At 39.7% G+C, this 18878-nt stretch overlaps 1 protein-coding gene across 2 annotated transcripts in view; it reads right to left on the bottom strand.

Moving 5' to 3' along the window:
* UBE2K (ubiquitin conjugating enzyme E2 K) overlaps nucleotides 1–18206 on the bottom strand; it is a 44185-nt gene extending 25979 nt beyond the window's left edge. The window contains exon 1 of one of the 2 annotated variants that reach the window (XR_010910016.1): nucleotides 17964–18050. Coding sequence is in view for 1 of the 2 variants with exons in the window: in XM_067468802.1 (XP_067324903.1) it covers nucleotides 17964–18179 (216 nt within the window). In the remaining variant the exon portion in view is untranslated. Of the gene's footprint in view, nucleotides 1–17963 lie in introns of both variants that reach the window. The other variant, XM_067468802.1, reaches the window with a different exon arrangement.
* Between the last annotated feature and the right edge of the window lie 672 nt (nucleotides 18207–18878).

The raw sequence follows: 18878 nt of genomic DNA on the forward strand, positions 1-18878 counted from the left end.
CACAATGTCTTCCCTTGATCTAGAAACTATGCTCCATGAGAGAAGCCTCCCAAAAGGATGGTCAAACATCCGGGCATCCCCTGGGCAACACTCTTGAAGACAGCCAATTCTCTCACACCAGAAGCAACTTGCAGTTTCTCAATTCGCTCCTGACATGAAAAAAAAAACTATTGGCTCCTGTTCAACTTGCTGTTGTCAAATATATTTTTCCCATGTACTGTTGTCAAGGCAGGTGTCACACATCCTGTAACTGTGCATTTTGTTTTTTCTGCTTAAGTGAAGTATCCTACTACACTTTTCCTTGTTGAAATTCATTTTGTTAATTTTGGCCCAGCTGTCTAATCTGTTAAGGTCATTTTGAATTCTGATCCTGTCTTCTGAAGTATTAGCTATTCCTCCCAATTTGGTGTCATCTGCAAACTTGATAAGCTCACCCTCTAAGCCTTCATCTAAGTCATTAATAAAGATGTTGAACAGCACTGGGCCGAGGACAGAACCCTGCGACACCCCACTAGTCACTACTTTCCAGGATAAAGATGAATTATTGGTGAGCACCCTTTGGGTTTGGTTGCTTCATATCTATCCCACACTTTACTTGGTTTGTTTTCAAGAAGATCATGGGGGACCTTGTCAAAAGATTAATGAAATCAAAATATACTACATCCAAAGCATTTCCGACATCTACCAAGCTTGCAACCCTATCGAAAAAAGAGGTAAGATTATTCTGAAATGACTTGTTTTTGAGAAATCCATGTTGACTTTTAGTGAACACCGCATTCTTTTCTAAGTGATTATAGACTGCCTCCTTAATAATCTGCTCCAGAATCTTTCCTGGTTTTGATGTCAGGCTGACTGGATGGTAATTGTTTGGGTCCTATTTTTTTCTGTTCTTGAAGATAGGGACAACATTTACCTTCCTCCAATATCTGGCTCTTCTACCGTTCTCCAATAATTATTGCCAGTGGTTTTGAAATAACTTCTGCTAGTTCTTTCAATACTCTTGGATGTAGTTCATCATCATGTCTGCTCCTATACTTACTATTAGCAGGCCTTCTGTACTGACAATAACTGGAATCATGTCAGTATCAATGGCATGGCACAGAGGTGACTTAACCTATGAAGTCAAACAAAAGCAGGAGAAAGACAAATCCAAGGAGGAAGAGGGTAATTGATGACACCAACACAAGCAGAGATGGAATAGGAGTCTTCTCAAAGATTTGCAGTGTTGATCTATCTTGAACCAATGGAACTCGAGAAGACATCTTATGGTGAGCAAAAGGGAAATCAACTATTCCTCTTCTGAAGCAGAGCCAATTCCCACTTATACAATCCATAAAGATTCAGGGAAAGAAATACACAGTTGTTCATCAAGCCTTGGAAAAGGATGTGCCATTTCCACAAAATCTCCACTGAATCCCTGGCTCATGGTCCTTGATCAGTCAAAGTTGATTACAAAGAATGCTCCAAAGTAGTTGGAACAAGAGATTTTAATGACTTTTCTTATAGTGCAACACAGAAGCAGGCTTGTTAAGTTCCTGGGAGCATCCAGGATAGCAGGTACATCAAGATGTAAGTTCATACCAACTAACTGGAGTTCTTTTGAGGTCTGCTTGGAATAGATAGCCAAGTCAAATGCTGGCTAAGATACTCTCTCTCAAGAAACATCCAAGGAAACCCCTCAAAGACTGATTTTCTTTTTAGCTGGATTGAAGAACCAGAGACAGTTAGAGCCAAGACCAAATGAAGCGAAATGGGCCCAGAAACAGAAGTAGGGGGAGAGAAGCTTAAGGACCTGCTTGTAAAGGACAGCTTTCAGTCTAAAATCTCAGTTCATATGTGTATGTGTACAAAAGCCTTGCAATAGATACATGACCCCACATTGTGTCTCTCACAAGACACAACAAACAAACAAACAAACAAACAAAAACACCCATTCCACTCTGGAATTTTAGCTCCACCCTTGGTGCACTTCTTAAAGGAGCTGGATAAAGCCATATTGTGGAAATGTAAAAAAGCCAGTGGGTCAAAGACGTAGTTAAGAAAGGACCAAATCAAACTGACAGCCAGATGCCAAATCAGTCTAAATTCCATTCTAAATCACAGAACCCCAGAAGGCAAGACACAGAACAATCCAAAAAATCAAAAAGCAGAGGCAGAATAGTCTACACAGTTCCTTCAGTGCAGTGGACAGAAAAGAACTAGGGGTTTAAGAGGGAACCAGGATATGAAATTCCAAAAGATGGGCGGAACTACCACACAAAAGCTCACTGTGCGAGTGCAGAGAGCCCATTTGTGTGGGTCAAAGAGACCATGACGAAACTTCTGCTAGACTTTAATTTCACAAATGAAAGGCATGGCTTCTATTTAAAGGAGTAACTCTCTAGATCTGATCACAAGTCTTCAGAAGAGCTAAATGTTATTCCTGTTGCACTAATGATAGGAACCACTAGTCTTCACTTCCATCAGCAGGATGAAGTGGGAAAGGAAGCCCTTTATCCACTGGAAAGGAAGAAAACATCGTAGTTTGTGCTTTTTGTGGGTAACATCCCACTGATGTCATTAGCTGAATCTGAAAATGCTAGGCTGCTAGCAATGGTGTGCTCATATACTACAGACCAAGAAGGTTTGTGCCCAGAGTTCTCAGCTCTTACTGCAAAGAACTGTTTTCCCTCAGAATGCCTTATTAAATATTCTGCCTAGAATTGTGCATAACTATAGTGGCCCTCAATAGTTATTTCTCTTTCTTGCCATACTCTTCAATTACGGTTGTATGCCACTTCTGGTTTATATAGAAGGGATTCCATTAGAACTCAGTAGAACATAGTTTTAATAAAATGTTTGATAAGTCTGCAGGTGAGGGAACTGTTACAACATTACTTCTTCCTGAAATGTGCAACTGGGAAGCATGAAAATATCCAAGCCATGGAAAAGCTACATTTCTACTTAGAAAACTGTTTTTTCCAGACATATTTATCAGGCCTACCTTCCTATCCTAGCTTATATCTACCGTGTAAGCAATAGTGGCGGAACCCATTTGCAAGTTTAAGAATTTGAGAAGTCAATGACTCCCCTTTCTAGAGGAACAACAGAGTATACTGCTTTTTAAACTTGGAAATATTTCACCTGATTACCATCCCTAATGATCACTGGTGTTTCCCAAACATACAGGTAATCCTTGAGCTATAAACATCCAACTTACAAACAACTCATGGTTAAGAATGGAGGTGAGACAACAGGAAGTGAGAGAAATCTACCCCTAGGAAAAGAAATTCACTCCTGAAAGAGTTACCATGGGCATAAGGTGCCTCCACTGAAGCTTTTTCACCTATTCTTGTTTCCACAACAAGTCAAATTTTTCAAAATCCAACTATTATAGGGACAGAAAGTGAGGTGAAAAGGGCACAGATAGCAAAAAAAACACCACAGGGTGTTAAACCTTCCCTATGCTAACTAAAATTACATACATTTTTGGCTGGAGTTGCACTTAAAAAATATACCTGTTCCAACTTACATATAAATTCAACTGAAGAACAAACCTACAGAACCTATATTGTTCACATACTCCCTACCCAAGGACATCAGACAAACCCCTACGTTGGCAGTCTTTAGGAAGAGCTTGAAGACCTGGCCATTCCGGTGAGCCTTTCCAGAATAGGAAAACCCCAGCAATACGTCCCAAAAGCACTTTCTTAGAGATTAAGATTGTCTGCACATTGCACCTATCCAAAAATCCTTATATATCACTCAGCATACTCAGCACTTTTTAATCTGTACCCATTACATTTGCCCGGCCTAGTTATTATTGTATCACGGTGTGTTGTTTTATTGCTTACTGTTATTGCTTCAATGTTTTTGATTTGCTTTTGGTTTATATGTAATTGTTATATTGTTGTTTTATTGTGGCCTTGGCCTTTGTAAGCCGCATCGAGTCCTTCGGGAGATGCTAGCGGGGTACAAATAAAGTTAATAATAATAATAATAATAATAATAATTTGGGAACTGCTTGTACTGCTATATTCATCTACAAAATGCAGCAGCCTTGCAATCTAGAGTTAACTTCCTATTGCATGTGCACAGAAAATGAAAAATAAATTACCTTCCATAAACAGATTTCACTATACCACAGGTTTTTCTTGAGGTAATCATAAAAGTAGGCTTTAATAAGTTAATCCCCTCAATCTAAATACAACATCAACATGTATGAATTAATTGTGGTCCAGCAAATAACTACATACGTTCCTGGCTGGTGCCCTGAATCTGATAATTTTGTTCAGTTACCCAAGGCAGCAGTACTCCAGAAGACTTCAAACAAGAAGTACAAGTCTAGATACTTCTTGCCTAATCTCGAAGTATGTTTTTGAAAAAGGCAGGGTGATTGCGTCAAATCCAGAAGCACACTGGAATTGTCGCCTCAGCTTGCAATACTTCCCCTTTCTTGACTTTTATAAAGATGTCTCCATTTTCTCATGAGGATATTTTAAAAGCTCAGAGTTTGTATTATTTATTTATGCTCCCTCATCTTTAATCTACAATGAGATATTTTTTACTCAGCAAACTATTACCCTCAGGGCCTTTATACATTTACACAGGCACAGTCTTACAGTTACTGTTGTTAAATTAAGAGAATGTTGGCGTGTAAGTCAAATTTCAATGGCTAAAACACATCTTTGCTAGGCTATCTGAATGCAGGCTGTGTTTCTCCAGTGTTTTCTGGGCTTTCCGAAGCACTTCACATCTCTCTTGAGTACTACTACATTATATCAAAATCTCTGGAGACTGCCAATCTACAGATTCTCAGCCAACTCACTCTTGGCACACTTCTCTTAATCTGCAGGTTCTTGGCTTTCACTATTTTCACACCATCCTTGGTTTTTGTTGTTTTGTTTGTTACTTCTGAGTCAGTAGTTTCTAGAGTCTTGATTCTGAAATGACTAAACATTCCTGGAAAAATTATATGCTTCATCTATATGAACAGATAAATAAAAAAAATGTGTTGTTTCAGAAGAACCTGCTAGGATGCATTCCCTCACTTCTGCATAGACCTGTACAAGATGGGTTTTGGGATGCTCTCTTAAATTGCTAAATAATGACTAATATCCTGCTCGTGATTCTGCACATTGAACTTTTGTCATTGAAACCAAAGCTTTTGGGCACTGTAGAAATCAGAATTCTGCTGCAAAACCAAAATCCCACCAAAGGCACCCTGTAAGCAGTGTGCCCTGGGCTCCCAATGCAGTCATTTCTACATTGTCAGTGATAGGAGGATCCACCTATCTAGTGAATACTCACACTGAAATCATTATAGCTATTGCTGATGTTTTGAAAGTTCCAGGCACAGATTTCAGCTGGGAGACAGGATCTATCAATAGAATTCTTAAGAGGCTAGGCAGAGAAATTTGACCATAGATGTGGTGGTAAATTATCAAAGTTTGGTTCTATAAAAACATCACCTAAACAATTGATGATCAATAGGCAATTTTATTTCAGGATGTACCTTCTAGAATTTTCAAGAAAAAGGGATTATACAAAAGTTGGACACAAAAGTAGGAAACAGGGAGTTTCAGATTTAAACACAATAGATTAAGATTAAATAGAAATATGTTTGACACACATCAGATAAAGTGGAATGGGATGAAATTATTGCTTCTGGGTGGGATCACTATAATTAAGAAGAATGTTTTGCCAAATATGTTTTCATTTCAATATTTACTAATAATACTAAATGACATTTCATTTAAATGGCAAAAAGTGTAAAGTTTCATTTGCCAAAGGAAAACATCCAGGGTCTGATTTAAAATTTTGCAAGATGGTAAAAAAAGGGATATGGGTGTGCCCAAACTAAAAATGTTTTATTATGATTATTTCCCAGGGAATTTTAGTTGTATGTGTTGTATTTATTAAGCTTATTGTTTATGGTTATTTAGTGTGTTATTTGTTTGTTTTATTTTTGCTTTTGTGTCATGTAATTTCTGTTGTTTTAAACATTGTTCACTGCTTTGAATCCCACCCATGGGAGAAAAGCGGGATAAAAATAAATAAATAAATAAATAAATAATTTCAAGACATGGCTGAACGACTACTGCAACTAGAGGACTGTGATTTGAAATTTGGGGTACATGCCTTTCTTTGCTATGATAAAAATCAGGTTCATGTTTTAACAGTCACTTTACAAGTTTCAGTATACTCAGGAACATGAAATTCTAAAGCTGAAAGAGAAATGAAATGAAGATATCTCAACTGAGGAAAGCATGGAAGCAGTAAAATAGCTTATTAGCATAAAAAACCATGAATTAATGAAAACTTCACAAAAATTATGAACATTATTATCCAAAACCATCAAATTCCAGATAATTGAAGCTAATATTACACTTATACAAAAAGATGGAGACCTTATAAGAAGCAAAGTGTACAGGTTCATTTCATTACTGGACAAGGATTATACAATTTACATCAATACTAGCAAATAGATTAAGGATATTCTCCCAATAGTATATACATGAAGACCCAAAGAGGCAGATAAGGAGTAATATTAGAATGGTTGTAGACGTGTTAGAAGACTTAAATTATTGAAAGGAAATTGAAGGTGTTTCAATATGCTTAGAAGGCCTTCAACAATCTAAACTGGACATTCCTGTTTAAAAATAATGAAAGAAACTAATTTTGGAATACATTTTCTTAACTGGATTTAAGACCTCTATTCTTCACAAAATGTAAAGTTAATAAACTATGGAAACACAATGGACTTATTTCAACTGAGAAAGGAACTCGACCACACTGTCCTCTTTCGCCATTATTTATTTTAGTATTAGAAATCCTGTATACAGAAATAAGAATGGAGTGAAAGGTAAGAGGAGAAAATATTATAAAGGAAGAATTCAACTCAAATTGAAAGTGTATGCAGACAACATTGTAATTATACCTGAAGAACCATTAAATGGACTGGAACATGTAGCACAAAAGATAAGAGCATGTGGAAAAATTGCAGGTTTCAAGTAAAGATTCATAAAATAAAAATTCTGGCTAAAATATGAATTTTCAAAAAAAAAGAGCATTTCAGATAATGGAAAAGGTGAAACAGCTAGATATAAACTTAATTTCAAACTTCACTTCAAGAAATCAACAATTATATGAAAATAATTATTTAAATGTCTAGAAAAAACATTTAAAAATATGTAACTAAATAGTTTAATTTGATCCTGTCCTTGGTCCCATCTACACTGACCATTTAATGCAGTGTGAACCCAGATTAAAAATGTGGTGGTCAAACAATAAACTTCCACAAAAGTGTGTGAAACAAAACCGTTAATGTGCATCAGTGCTCTGTGGTTTGAGTAATCACCATCTGAACCTCAAATTCGTTCCAAGGTTTATTATACAATAATCTTCTGTGTAGATGGAGCCCTTGATGGGCACAACATCAGCAATTAAAATGAACATGTTGATGAAATTAATGTATCTATTTAAAGTTATACTAATTTTTTTCCTAACAATTCTTTTGTAATTAGGCAGAGAGAACTGACAAAGTTTTTATGGTTCAGTAAAAAGCCAAGAATTAAATGGAAATTGTTGACAGATGTGAAAGAAAGAGAAGCGTTTGGATCACCAGACCTGAAATTATACTTTAAGTCTTCAAGCTTGGTATAGTTGAAAGAATTGATTAATTTACAAAATAAAAGGTTGTTAGAACTGGAGGATCACGAATTGGAATTTGGGTGGTATGAGAAAGCAAAGGTGAATGTCAACTTTAAAAATCACATTATAAGGGAGAACATTAATAAAAAATATAGAAAAAATGTAAGTGAAGATTTGGCACTAAAATTCTTGTATTGCTATCCCCACGTGAGGTGTCTAACAGAAGGGAACTAGGAACTCTACAGAAATTGGGAAAATTAAAGATTTTTATAAAAGAAGACCAAGAATTGTGGAATTGCAACAATCAGAGAAAGGATATCAAGGATTGCAACAATTAGAGAAAGAAGGATATCAAATACGATAGCTAACAAACATTTAGGTGACAGAAGTATGTTCAATGACAGTATAACATATTTAATTCTGTAAGAGACAAAACAGAATTTTAAAACCACTATCTATGCATTGATGGTATCCAGATAGCTCCCCTTCAACCTAGGGAGATGTAACTAGTGGGCCACCACTAGTGGGCTGCCATAGGGTTCTGTCTTAGGCCCAGCACTATTCAGCATCTTTATCAATGACTTGGATGATTGATTGGGTCATGTCAAACAGATTAGAGACCTGGGACAAAACTCACAAAATGACTTTCAGCATGGAAAAATATGTGGTACTACACTTTAGCAGAAAAAAATGAAATGTACAGATATAGGTTGGGTGACATCTGGCTTGAAAACAGTACATATGAAAGAGATCTAGGAGACCACAAGTTGAACATAAATCAATAGTCTGATATGGCACCTTTAAAAAGCCAATGCAATTCTAGACTGCATCAATAGGAGTATGATGTCTTAATTGAGGAAAATAATAGCCCCACTCTATTCTGCTTTTGTCTAATCTCATCTGGAATATTGTCCACTTCTGGGCACCAAAATTCAGGAAGGATATTGACAAACTGTAATGTGTCCAGAGAAAGATGACCAAAATTGTCAAAGCACTATGAGAAGTAGCTTAGGAAGTTAGATATGTTAAGCTTGGAGAAGAGAAGGTTAAAGGGGAAATGATATCCATGTTTAAATATCAGAAAAGATGTAGGATCGAAGAGGGGGCAAAGTTGTTTTCTGCTGCTCTGAAAACTAGGGACACAAAGTAACATTCAAATTGCAAGGAAAGAGATTCCACCTAAACATTAGGAAGACCTTCCTGACAGCCAGAACTGTTCAAGAGTGGAATATGCTGCCTCAGAATGTGGTAGAGTATCCTTCTCTGGAGATTTTTAAGCAAAGATTGGGTGGAACTGCTCTGACTATATTTTCATGCATGGCTGGGGATTGAACTGGATGGCCCTTGTGGTCTCTTCCAACTCTACAATTCTGTAACAAATATATTTAAACAACTATTGAGATTCAGTACTGAAAAAAGACAAATAAAACGGGCAAAAAGCATGGGCCATAATACTCAAACAATTGGAAGAGATACGGACCAACTGCTTAAAATTTACTTGTTATGATCTTTTTAAAAAATTTAGTCAGATACCAATTGTACAAGTTCTCCCACTTAAAAGATGAGAGAGGCCTGTAATTGACATCATATGTATACCTCAACTATGAAAGACAACATGAGAAAACACACCCAGAAAATCACATTGTCTGATTTTTAATGAATTTATTTGCAAATTATGGTGGAAAATAAGTAATTGGTCACAGACAGGCTCCTTTGTCCTCCACTCATTACCTGTACCTATTTGAACTTGTTATCAGTATAAAAGACACCTGTCCACAACCTCAAGCAGTCACACTCCAAACTTCACTATGGTAAAGGCCAAAGAGATGTCGAAGAACACCAGAAACAAAATTGTCGCCTTTGACTGGGAAGACTGAATCTGCAATAGGCAAGCAGCTTGGTGTGAAGAAATCAACGGAGGAAGCAATAATTAGAAAATGGAAGAGATACAAGATCATTGATAATCTCCCTCAATCTGGGGCTCCATGCAAGATCTCACCGTGTGGGGTCAAAATGATCACAAGAACGGTGAGCAAAAATCCAATAACACACGGGGGAACCTAGTGAATGATCTGCAGAGCTGGGACAAATGTAACAAAGGCTACCAACAGTAACACACTAAGCCGCCAGGGACTAAGATCCTGCAGTGTCCCCCTGCTTAAGCCAGTACATGTCTGGTGCCGACTGAAGTTTACTAGAGAGCATTTGGATGATCCAGAAGAGTACTGGGAATGTCATATGGTCAGATGAAACCAAACACAACTCGTCTGTTTGTAGGAGAAAGAATGCTGAGTTGCAACAAAGAACACCATACCTACTGTGAAGCATGGGGGTGGCAACATCATTCTTTGGGGCTGTTTCTCTGCAAGGGGACCAGGGCGACTGATTCATATACATGAAAGAATGAATGGGGTCATGTATCGTGAGATTTTGAGTGCAAACTCTTTCCATCAGCAAGGGCACTGAAGATGAAATGTGGCTGGGTCTTTCAGCATGACAATGATCCCAAGCACACCGCCAGGGCAACCAATGAGTGGCTTCGTAGGAAGCATTTCAAGGTCCTGGAGTGGCCTAGCCAGTCTCCAGATCTCAACCGCATAGAAAACCTTTGTAAAGAGTTGAAAGTCCATGTTGCCCAGCAACAGCCCCAAAACATCACTGCTCTTGAGGAGATCTGCGTGGAGGAATCAGCCAGCATACCAGCAACAGTGTGTGCCTACCTTGTGAGGACTTACAGAAAACGTTTGGCCTCTGTCATTGCCAATAAAAGATATATAACAAAGTACTGAAATGAACTTTTGTTATGGACCAAATACTTATTTTCCACCATAATTTGCAAATAAATTTGTTAAAAATCAGACAATGTGATTTTTCTGGATGCATTTTCTCATGTTGTCTCTCATAGTTGAGGTCTACCTATGATGTCAATTACAGGCCTCTCTCATCTTTTTTAAGTGGAAGAACTTGTACAATTGGTATTTGACTACATACTTTTTTCCCCACTGTATAAAGGCAGCTCTAACAAATGTTGGAAATGTTACCACAATGTTAGGACATTCCATCATGTGTCTTGCAGAAAGGCCTGGAAATATTGAACTCAAATACATCTGATGCTGGGAGATATTATTAAGTTTAAACTTAAGATGAGACCAGAGTTGTATTTGTTGGGAATGCTGGACAATCAGCTAAAAACAAATTTTGGGAGAATGTTACAATATATGAAAACTGCCACAAGAATTGTAGATGCTCAGTGGTGGAAGAAAGCAGGTTTTCCAATGCAAGAAGAATGGCTGATAAAGATCTTCAAATTAGCAGAAATGGACAAGTGCAGATTAAGGAGAAACCTTTAACTTTAAGTAAGACTGGGACCTATTCATTACCTTTTCACAACAATGTTTGGGGCATTTATCAACTCAAATTCAAGAATTTGATACTCAAGTATAGGAGTTGATTCTTTGGCCCAAATGTTATAAATAAAAGCAATACAAAAAAATCAGTAAATACTATTTGACTGGCTCAGGGAAATTCTGGAAAAAAAGGAAATATGTACTAAAACTTGTTACACTGTATCAACAGTATGGCAGGTATGAAACTTGCCCCCCTCCCAATCAACATAGATCTGTAAAGTGTGACTTGAAAGTCAGTCAAGGTGTGAAGCATGCAAGGGAACCTGAGGAATGATGTAGTTAGACTTGAAAATGTGCCTGTGTCATGCATACCCATGAGTTAAACTTTACATATCCTCACACATCTATGATGCAGACATTATAAAGTGACCCATTAGTACTCTAACTCTAAATTAAGCCTAAATGTTGTAACTAAACATGCAAATGCCTGTTGTCCAAGTACATCCTTCACGACAAGGAAATGAGTTCCACATTTTTGACTGTATGAGCCTCTTGTAAGTCACAGACCTGCTGTCAAATTGAAAATCAGTGGGGATTTTTCCTACCAATCATTTCTCATGTTGGTGGCAATAGTATAATATAAAATGACATGAAAAAATGAGGAATCTTTATGCATGCATGTCATCACAGTATGTAACTGAAACAAATAGTCTTCTTCTGGGAATTGGTTTTAAACAGTAAACACATTACTACTCCTGCCATATGTATTTATTTGCTCCCTCTCACTTATAAGTGAAAGAACTGATACTCTGCCTTGTCTGCCTTTCTTCCAATATTATTTTATATAACGAGTTACGTAAATCCTTAAGAATTAAAACCCTTGCTTTATAAAAGTAAATAAACAATCCCCATAAGACATCCTTCTTAAAACAATCAAACTGTTTCACATGAGCTATTTAACTTGCTTCAAATATTCCCTACTGTACACATGTGAAACACAGCCCACTTCCACATAGCAGAATGAAATCCCACATTATCTGCTTTGAACTCGCAGTATGGACTCAGATAACACAGTTCAAAGCAGATATTGTAGAATTTTCTGCCTTGATATTCTGAGTAATATGACTGTGCAGAAGGGTTCTTAGGAATGCAATCTGAAAACATGTCTTGATGGGGATTTTTAACCAGCAAAGCGTCACTCAAATTACAATTATATCACAAACTTCCTGTGTTAGTTACCAAGGGGGAGATGGAGTCTATCCAAAGTGGAATGGTTCCCTTCACCTTTTTAACATCTCCACCTGGAAGTTCAAAAGTTTCATATTTTCAATGTTCTTCCCTGTTTTTAGTAGAAATGATTGAATAATCTTCACCATTTCTATCAATATTGGGAATATGCCCGAAGGAACCCACATTCCTTTTTCAGCATTACAGACCTCACCGCTGATAGCAATACTTTTAATTTAAACATTTCTAAAGATGGCAGAGCGTTCACCTGAGTCCAGAGAAAAGATCCAAAGGGAAATGGGTCACTGTGGGGAAAAAGAAGGGATAACCTATGGCAAGGGTATCCAAGCTTTTTGTGAAAAGGGCCAGATTTCGTGAGGTGAAAATGTGTGGGGGCCAACCAATTCAGCCTGACATTCTTTGAACCATTAACATTAAATGCACATGAACTGCTTTATGATTTTTTATAAAATTTCATTCCCTCACACAGAACACAAATTCTAAACAAGTCTTTACAAAAATCACTCTGCCTTTCATAGCTAAAGACCACATAACATGAAGAGAAAAGCCTGGAAGATTAAACATATCTAGGTTCATTTGAAGCATTACATATTATTCACTATCATCTTAACTTCTAAATTCAAAACATGTGAAAAGGAAAATAACACTAACAGTTATCTTATTCAGAAGTGCAAAACACTGAGGGACATATGAATCTGTATATTACTTTTTTTTTTCAATTAACCATCAAAAATTTTAAAAAACAAAAAAAATTATTTGATTTTGAATTGGATATAAAAAACAAAAAGCAAAGTTTTTTCATTATTTTAATTTTAGACTCAGATCAAAAATCCGAAATGGAAAAAGGGGCTACTGGACTGAATTTGATTTCAATATTTAATTGGTCGGTTTGATTGTCAATTGAAAAACAAAAGGATAAATGATACATGGACTGAAAAAGTGCATATTCAAAACTGTGGTTTTGATTATCTTCTGGTAAAATAGAAAATAGATTTTTGTATGCGTGTGTTTTATATTGTGGTCAACAGTGCCGGTGGGCCGAATATTGCTGATTTTATGACAGACGCTCTGGTGGAAATTTGGACATGGGCTGCAATTGGTCCCCTGAGCTGGACTTTGGACATGCCTGCCCTATGGGGTATTATATGAGGCTAGATGAAGGGACTGGCCTCTGGGGGCCCTTCCACACAACCATATAACCCGGAATATCAAGGCAGATAATCCACAATATTGGCTTTGAACTGGAATATCTGAGTCCACACTGCCATATAATCTAATTCAATGTAAATTTTATGCAGCTGTGTGGAAGGGGTCTCAGAGCACTGAGACTTCTGCAAGAGAAAGGGAAGGAGAAAGAAGGTTAAAGTAGGGGTTCAGAGGGTTAGAAAAGAAAGAGAAAGCAGTTGCAGAGCAGAAAATGTATTGGGTCTAATTCTCCCACTGGATTACAACATCAAAGGGGGAAAAATTGATTGATTGTTAGTAAGTTTGCTTCTAATATAGGCATATACATATGTTCCAGGCTAGGCATCTTCTGCGTCTTGTCCAAATTTCTTTTACCTTCTAAGGGCCCTTCCACACAGCTATATAACCCAGAATAGCAAGTCAGATAATCCACAATGTCTGCTTTGAACTGGAATATCTGAATCAACACTTCTATATAATCCCCAATATCTGCTTTGAACTGGGTTATCTCGGGACTTTCCACACAGTTGAATAAAATTCCACATTATCTGCTTTGAACTGGAATATATGGCAGTGTGAACTCAGATAACCAGTTCAAAGAAAATCTTGTGGGATTTCCCGCCTTGATATTCTGCATTATATGGCTGTGTAGGAGAGCCTGGAGTCCACACTGCCACATAATCCAGTACAATGTGGATTTTATACAGCTGTGTGGAATGGCCTGAGACAGACAAGTGAGGTGCCTTCTTTCCCTTCACCAAGTCACCGAGTGATGCCACTTCCAGCGGAAATGGCACAACTTTTGAAAGGCAATAAAGAAAAGACCTCTCTCTTCCGGCAGGCCTACCTACTCAAGTCTTTAAACATGAATTTTAAATTTGTGCCTGTTTGTGTAATCTCTGCCTTGTCTACTTTAATATGTATTTTACAGAGATACATTTTGGCATTTAACTTTTACAGAGGTTCCAGCGGAGGAGGGAACGCTGAAGCCTGATGGTGACCAAACTTGGCATGCAACTTTTACAAAGGTGTTTTTTCCTATGTGTCTTTGTGGTGTTTTTGGTGACCAAACTTGAAGTGCAGTTGAGATGATAAGTTCATAAACAATGCCTTCTTGGGTGGGCTTCCCCACAGTTACAAGAGGAAATGGAAGCAGCAGGGGCCTAGGCTATCCCCCTTTTCCTGAAAGGACTGCCATTTTCCCTTTCAGGTGTCCCTTTTCTGAGGGTCTGTGCACACAGCCATAATTCAGAATATCAAGGCAAAAAATCTCACAATATCTGCTTTGAACTGGGTTATCTGAGTCCACTCTGCCATATAATCCAGTGCAATGTGGATTTTATACAGCTGGGTGGAAGGTCCCTGAGACAGACAGGTGGGACGCCTTCTCCCCCTTCACTGAGGGCCCTTCCACACAGCCCTATATCTAGGATTTCGAGGCAGAAAATCCCACATCATCTGAGTGTGGACTCAGATAACCCAGTCCAAAGCAGATATTGTGTGATTTTCTGCTTTATATTTTGGGATATAGGGCTGTGTGAAAGGGCCCCGAGTCACTGGAGAGGATGTGATGTCATTTCCAGCAGAAATGGCACAACTTTTGAAAGGCAGTAAAGCAAAGACCACTCGCTTCCAGCAGGCCTACCTACCCAGTCTTTAAACATGAATTTTAAATGTGTATCCTTGGTTCAATCTCTGGCCTCTTCCACACATGTGTATAACATCCACATTGAACTGGATTATATGACAGTGTGGCCTCAGAAAATCCAGTTCAAAGCAAATATTGGGGATTATCTGCCTTGATATTCTGACTTATATGTCTGTGTGGAAGGGCTCCCTACCTTGTGTATTTTAATATGTCTTTTACAGAGATATTTTTTGGCATGCAACTTTTACAAAGGTATTTTTTCCTGTGTCTTTGTGGTGCTTTTGCCATGCATTTGTGTTTTAATTGTTCGAGGCTTGATGAGAGGCGGGTAAGAACTGAAATTATTATTATTATCATCATCAATGTGCTTCCAGTGAAGAAGAAAAGGATGAGGCCTAAAGGCGACCAGGCATGCAGTGCAGCTGCGATGCTAAGCCCATAAACAACTCTCTTAGGTGGGCCTCCCCACAATTACAAGAGGAAATGGCAGCAGCAGGGCCTAGGCTATCCCTCTATCCCTGAAAAGTCTGGCTCAGGGGTCCTCAAACTAAGGCCGGGGGCCAAATACAGCCCTCCAAGGCCATTTACCCGGCCCTCGCTCAGGGTCAACCTAAGTCTGAAATGACTTGAAAGCACACAATAACAACAAGAATCCTATCTCATCAGCCAAAATCAGGCCAACAATTCCCATTGAAATATTAATAAGTTTATATTTGTTAAAATTGTTCTTCATTTTAATTATTGTATTGTTTTTAAATGGTTTTTTTTTTTTTGGACTACAAATAAGATATGCGCAGTGTACATAGGAATTCATTCTTTTTTTTCCAAATTATAATCCGGCCCTCCAACAGTCTGAGGGACTGTGACCTGGCCCTCTGTTTAAAAAGTTTGAGGATCCCTGGTCTAGTTTCTTCTCTCTTCAGGTGTCTTTTTTCTGAAGGCCGTTCCACACAGCAGTATCACCCAGAATATCAAGGCAGAAAACTTCACAATATCTGCTTTGAACTGGGTTATCTGCAGCGCCTTCCACACAGCTGAATAAAACCCCACGTTATCTGCTTTCAACTGGAATATATGGCAGTGTGGACTCAGATAACACAGTTTAAAGCAGATATTGCGGAGTTTTCTGCCTTGACATTCTGGGCTATATGGCTGTGTGGAAGGTCCCTGGGTTATCTGAGTCCACACTGCCATATATTCCACACAGCTGAATAAAACCCCACGTTATCTGCTTTGAACTGGAATATATGGCAGTGTGGACTCAGATAACACAGTTTAAAGCAGATATTGTGGGATTTTTTGCCTTAATATTGTGTGTTATGTGGCCATGTGGAAGGGCCCTGAATTCCCATTGAAATATATTCCAGTTCAAATCAGATAATGTAGGGTTTTCTGCCTTGACATTCTGGGCTATATGGCTGTGTGGAAGGGCCCTGAATCCCCACTGAAATATATTCCACTTCAAAGCAGATATTGTGGGATTTTCTGCCTTGATATTGTGTGTTATATGGCTGTGCGGAAGGGCTCTGAATCCTCACTGAAATATATTCCAGTTCAAAGAAGATATTGTGGTATTTTCTGCCTTGATATTGTGTGTGATATGGCCGTGTGGAAGGGTCCTGAATCCCCACTGATATATATTCCACTTCAAAGCAGATATTGTGGGCATTTCCGCCTTGACATTCTGGGCTATATGGCTGTGTGGAAGGGCCCTGAATCCCCACTGAAATATATTCCACTTCAAAGCAGATATTGTGGGATTTTCCGCCTTGACATTCTGGGCTATATGGCTGTGTGGAAGGGCCCTGAATCCCCACTGAAATATATTCCACTTCAAAGCAGATATTGTGGGATTTTCCGCCTTGATATTGTGTGTTACATGGCTGTGTGTAAGGGCCCTGAATCCTTGATATTGTGGGATTTTCTGCCTTGACATTCTGGGCTATATGGCTGTGTGGAAGGGCCCTGGGTTATCTGAGTCCATACTGCCATATATTCCAGTTCAAAGCAGATATTGTGGGGTTTTCTGCCTTGATATTGTATGTTATATGGCCGTGTAGAAGTGTCCTGAATCCCCACTAATATATATTCCACTTCAAAGCAGATATTGTGGGGTTTTCTGCCTTGACATTCTGAGCTATATGGCTGTGTGGAAGGGCCCTGGGTTATCTGAGTCCATACTGCCATATATTCTAGTTCAAATAAGATATTGTGGGATTTTCTGCCTTGATATTATGTGTTATATGGCTGTGTGGAAGGGGTCTGAATCCTCACTGAAATATATCCCACTTCAAAGCAGATAATGTGGAGTTTTCTGCCTTGACATTCTGAGCTATATGGCTGTGTGGAAGGGCCCTGAATCCTCACTGAAATATATTCCAATTCAAAGCAGATATTGTGGGGTTTTCTGTCTTGACATTCTGGACTATAAGGCTGTGTGGAAGGGCCCTGGGTTATCGGAGTCCATACTGCCATATATTCTAGTTCAAATCAGATATTGTGGGATTTTCTGCCTTGATATTGTGTGTTATATGGCTGTGTGGAAGGGCCCTGAATCCCCACTGAAATATATTCCACTTCAAAGCAGGTATTATGGGGTTTTCTGCCTTGATATTGTGTATTATATGGCCATGTGGAAGGGCCCTGAATCCCCACTGAAATATATCCCACTTCCAAGCAGAAAATGTGGGGTGTTCTTCAGCTGTGTGTTAGGGGCCTGAGGCGCTGGGCCACAACCCGCCCTCCTCCTCCTCTGTCAGCTCCCCCCGGCCTATTATGCCACCTGAGGGAGGGAAGACAGGTGGCTGAGGGGAAAGGGGAAGAGGCCTGGGCGTGAAGGAAGAGGGAGGGGGAAGCGAAGGGCCACAGCCTCCCTCCCAGACCCACAAGGCGCCCAGCCTGACCTCCTCGCTCTTCAACACCTCCTTGAACTCCCGCTTGATCCTCTGCACCGCGATGTTGGCCATCTCCGCCGCGGGGCCCGCCCAAACCCAGGCCCCCGTCGCCGCCGCCTCCGAGCCGGGCCCAGCTCCTCCGCCGCCGCTGCCGTTGCTGCTCCGGCGGCGGGTCGGTCGGTAGTCGGTCTCCGGCCCTTCCAAAATGGCGCCCGCGGCGAGCATGCGCGTTGCGGCAGCCCAGCGCCGGCCCCTTCCTTTCCGTCAGAGGGCGCGCGAGGGAGGGCGCGAGGGAGGCGCGAGGGAGGAGGAGGAGGCCCAGAAAAGGGCGCGCGCGCGCCTGCCTTTCCCCGCCGAGGAGGGCTGGAACAGCGAGGGGACGCGTTTCCCTGGGAAAGGGCGCGGGAGAGGCCTGGCGGGCCTTCCTCTGCTTCTGAGGGGGCGCCCCGTCGAGGCTGTTGTGATGCCACCGCGCCTATTGCATGGGGACGTGTGTGTGACACGCTCCCGCGTCGCCACAAGCAGACCTCGCCCTCCATTTTACCTCAGAGCTCCCAAAGGCGTCCCCAGCTGAGGCAAAAAGGAGCCATGTCTTGGCAGCCTTCTTGCCCGGAGAGTGTTCCCTATCCTGGCCCTGGCTGAGGATTACCTAGCTTTAGGAAATGGGGAAGGCTTGGGAAGAGAAGCCATTGAAATCCACAAGCATGTGGACAATTTCAACAGAAAGGAGGAAACCATGGAAATGAACCAAACCTGGCTACCAGTATTATAAAACTCTAAAATTGCAACAGCACAACAACAGAGAGGAAACAAACAAGGACATCTAATCGCCTCTCAACAAAAGATTGCTCCAGGCACTGCCAGACAATCAAATGCTAATCAAGGTGGTCAGTTGAAACATTCACACCTAGCTCCAGCAGACAA

This window comes from Anolis sagrei, chromosome 5 (genome assembly GCF_037176765.1).
Source record: "Anolis sagrei isolate rAnoSag1 chromosome 5, rAnoSag1.mat, whole genome shotgun sequence".
Taxonomy (NCBI): Eukaryota; Metazoa; Chordata; class Lepidosauria; order Squamata; family Dactyloidae; genus Anolis; species Anolis sagrei.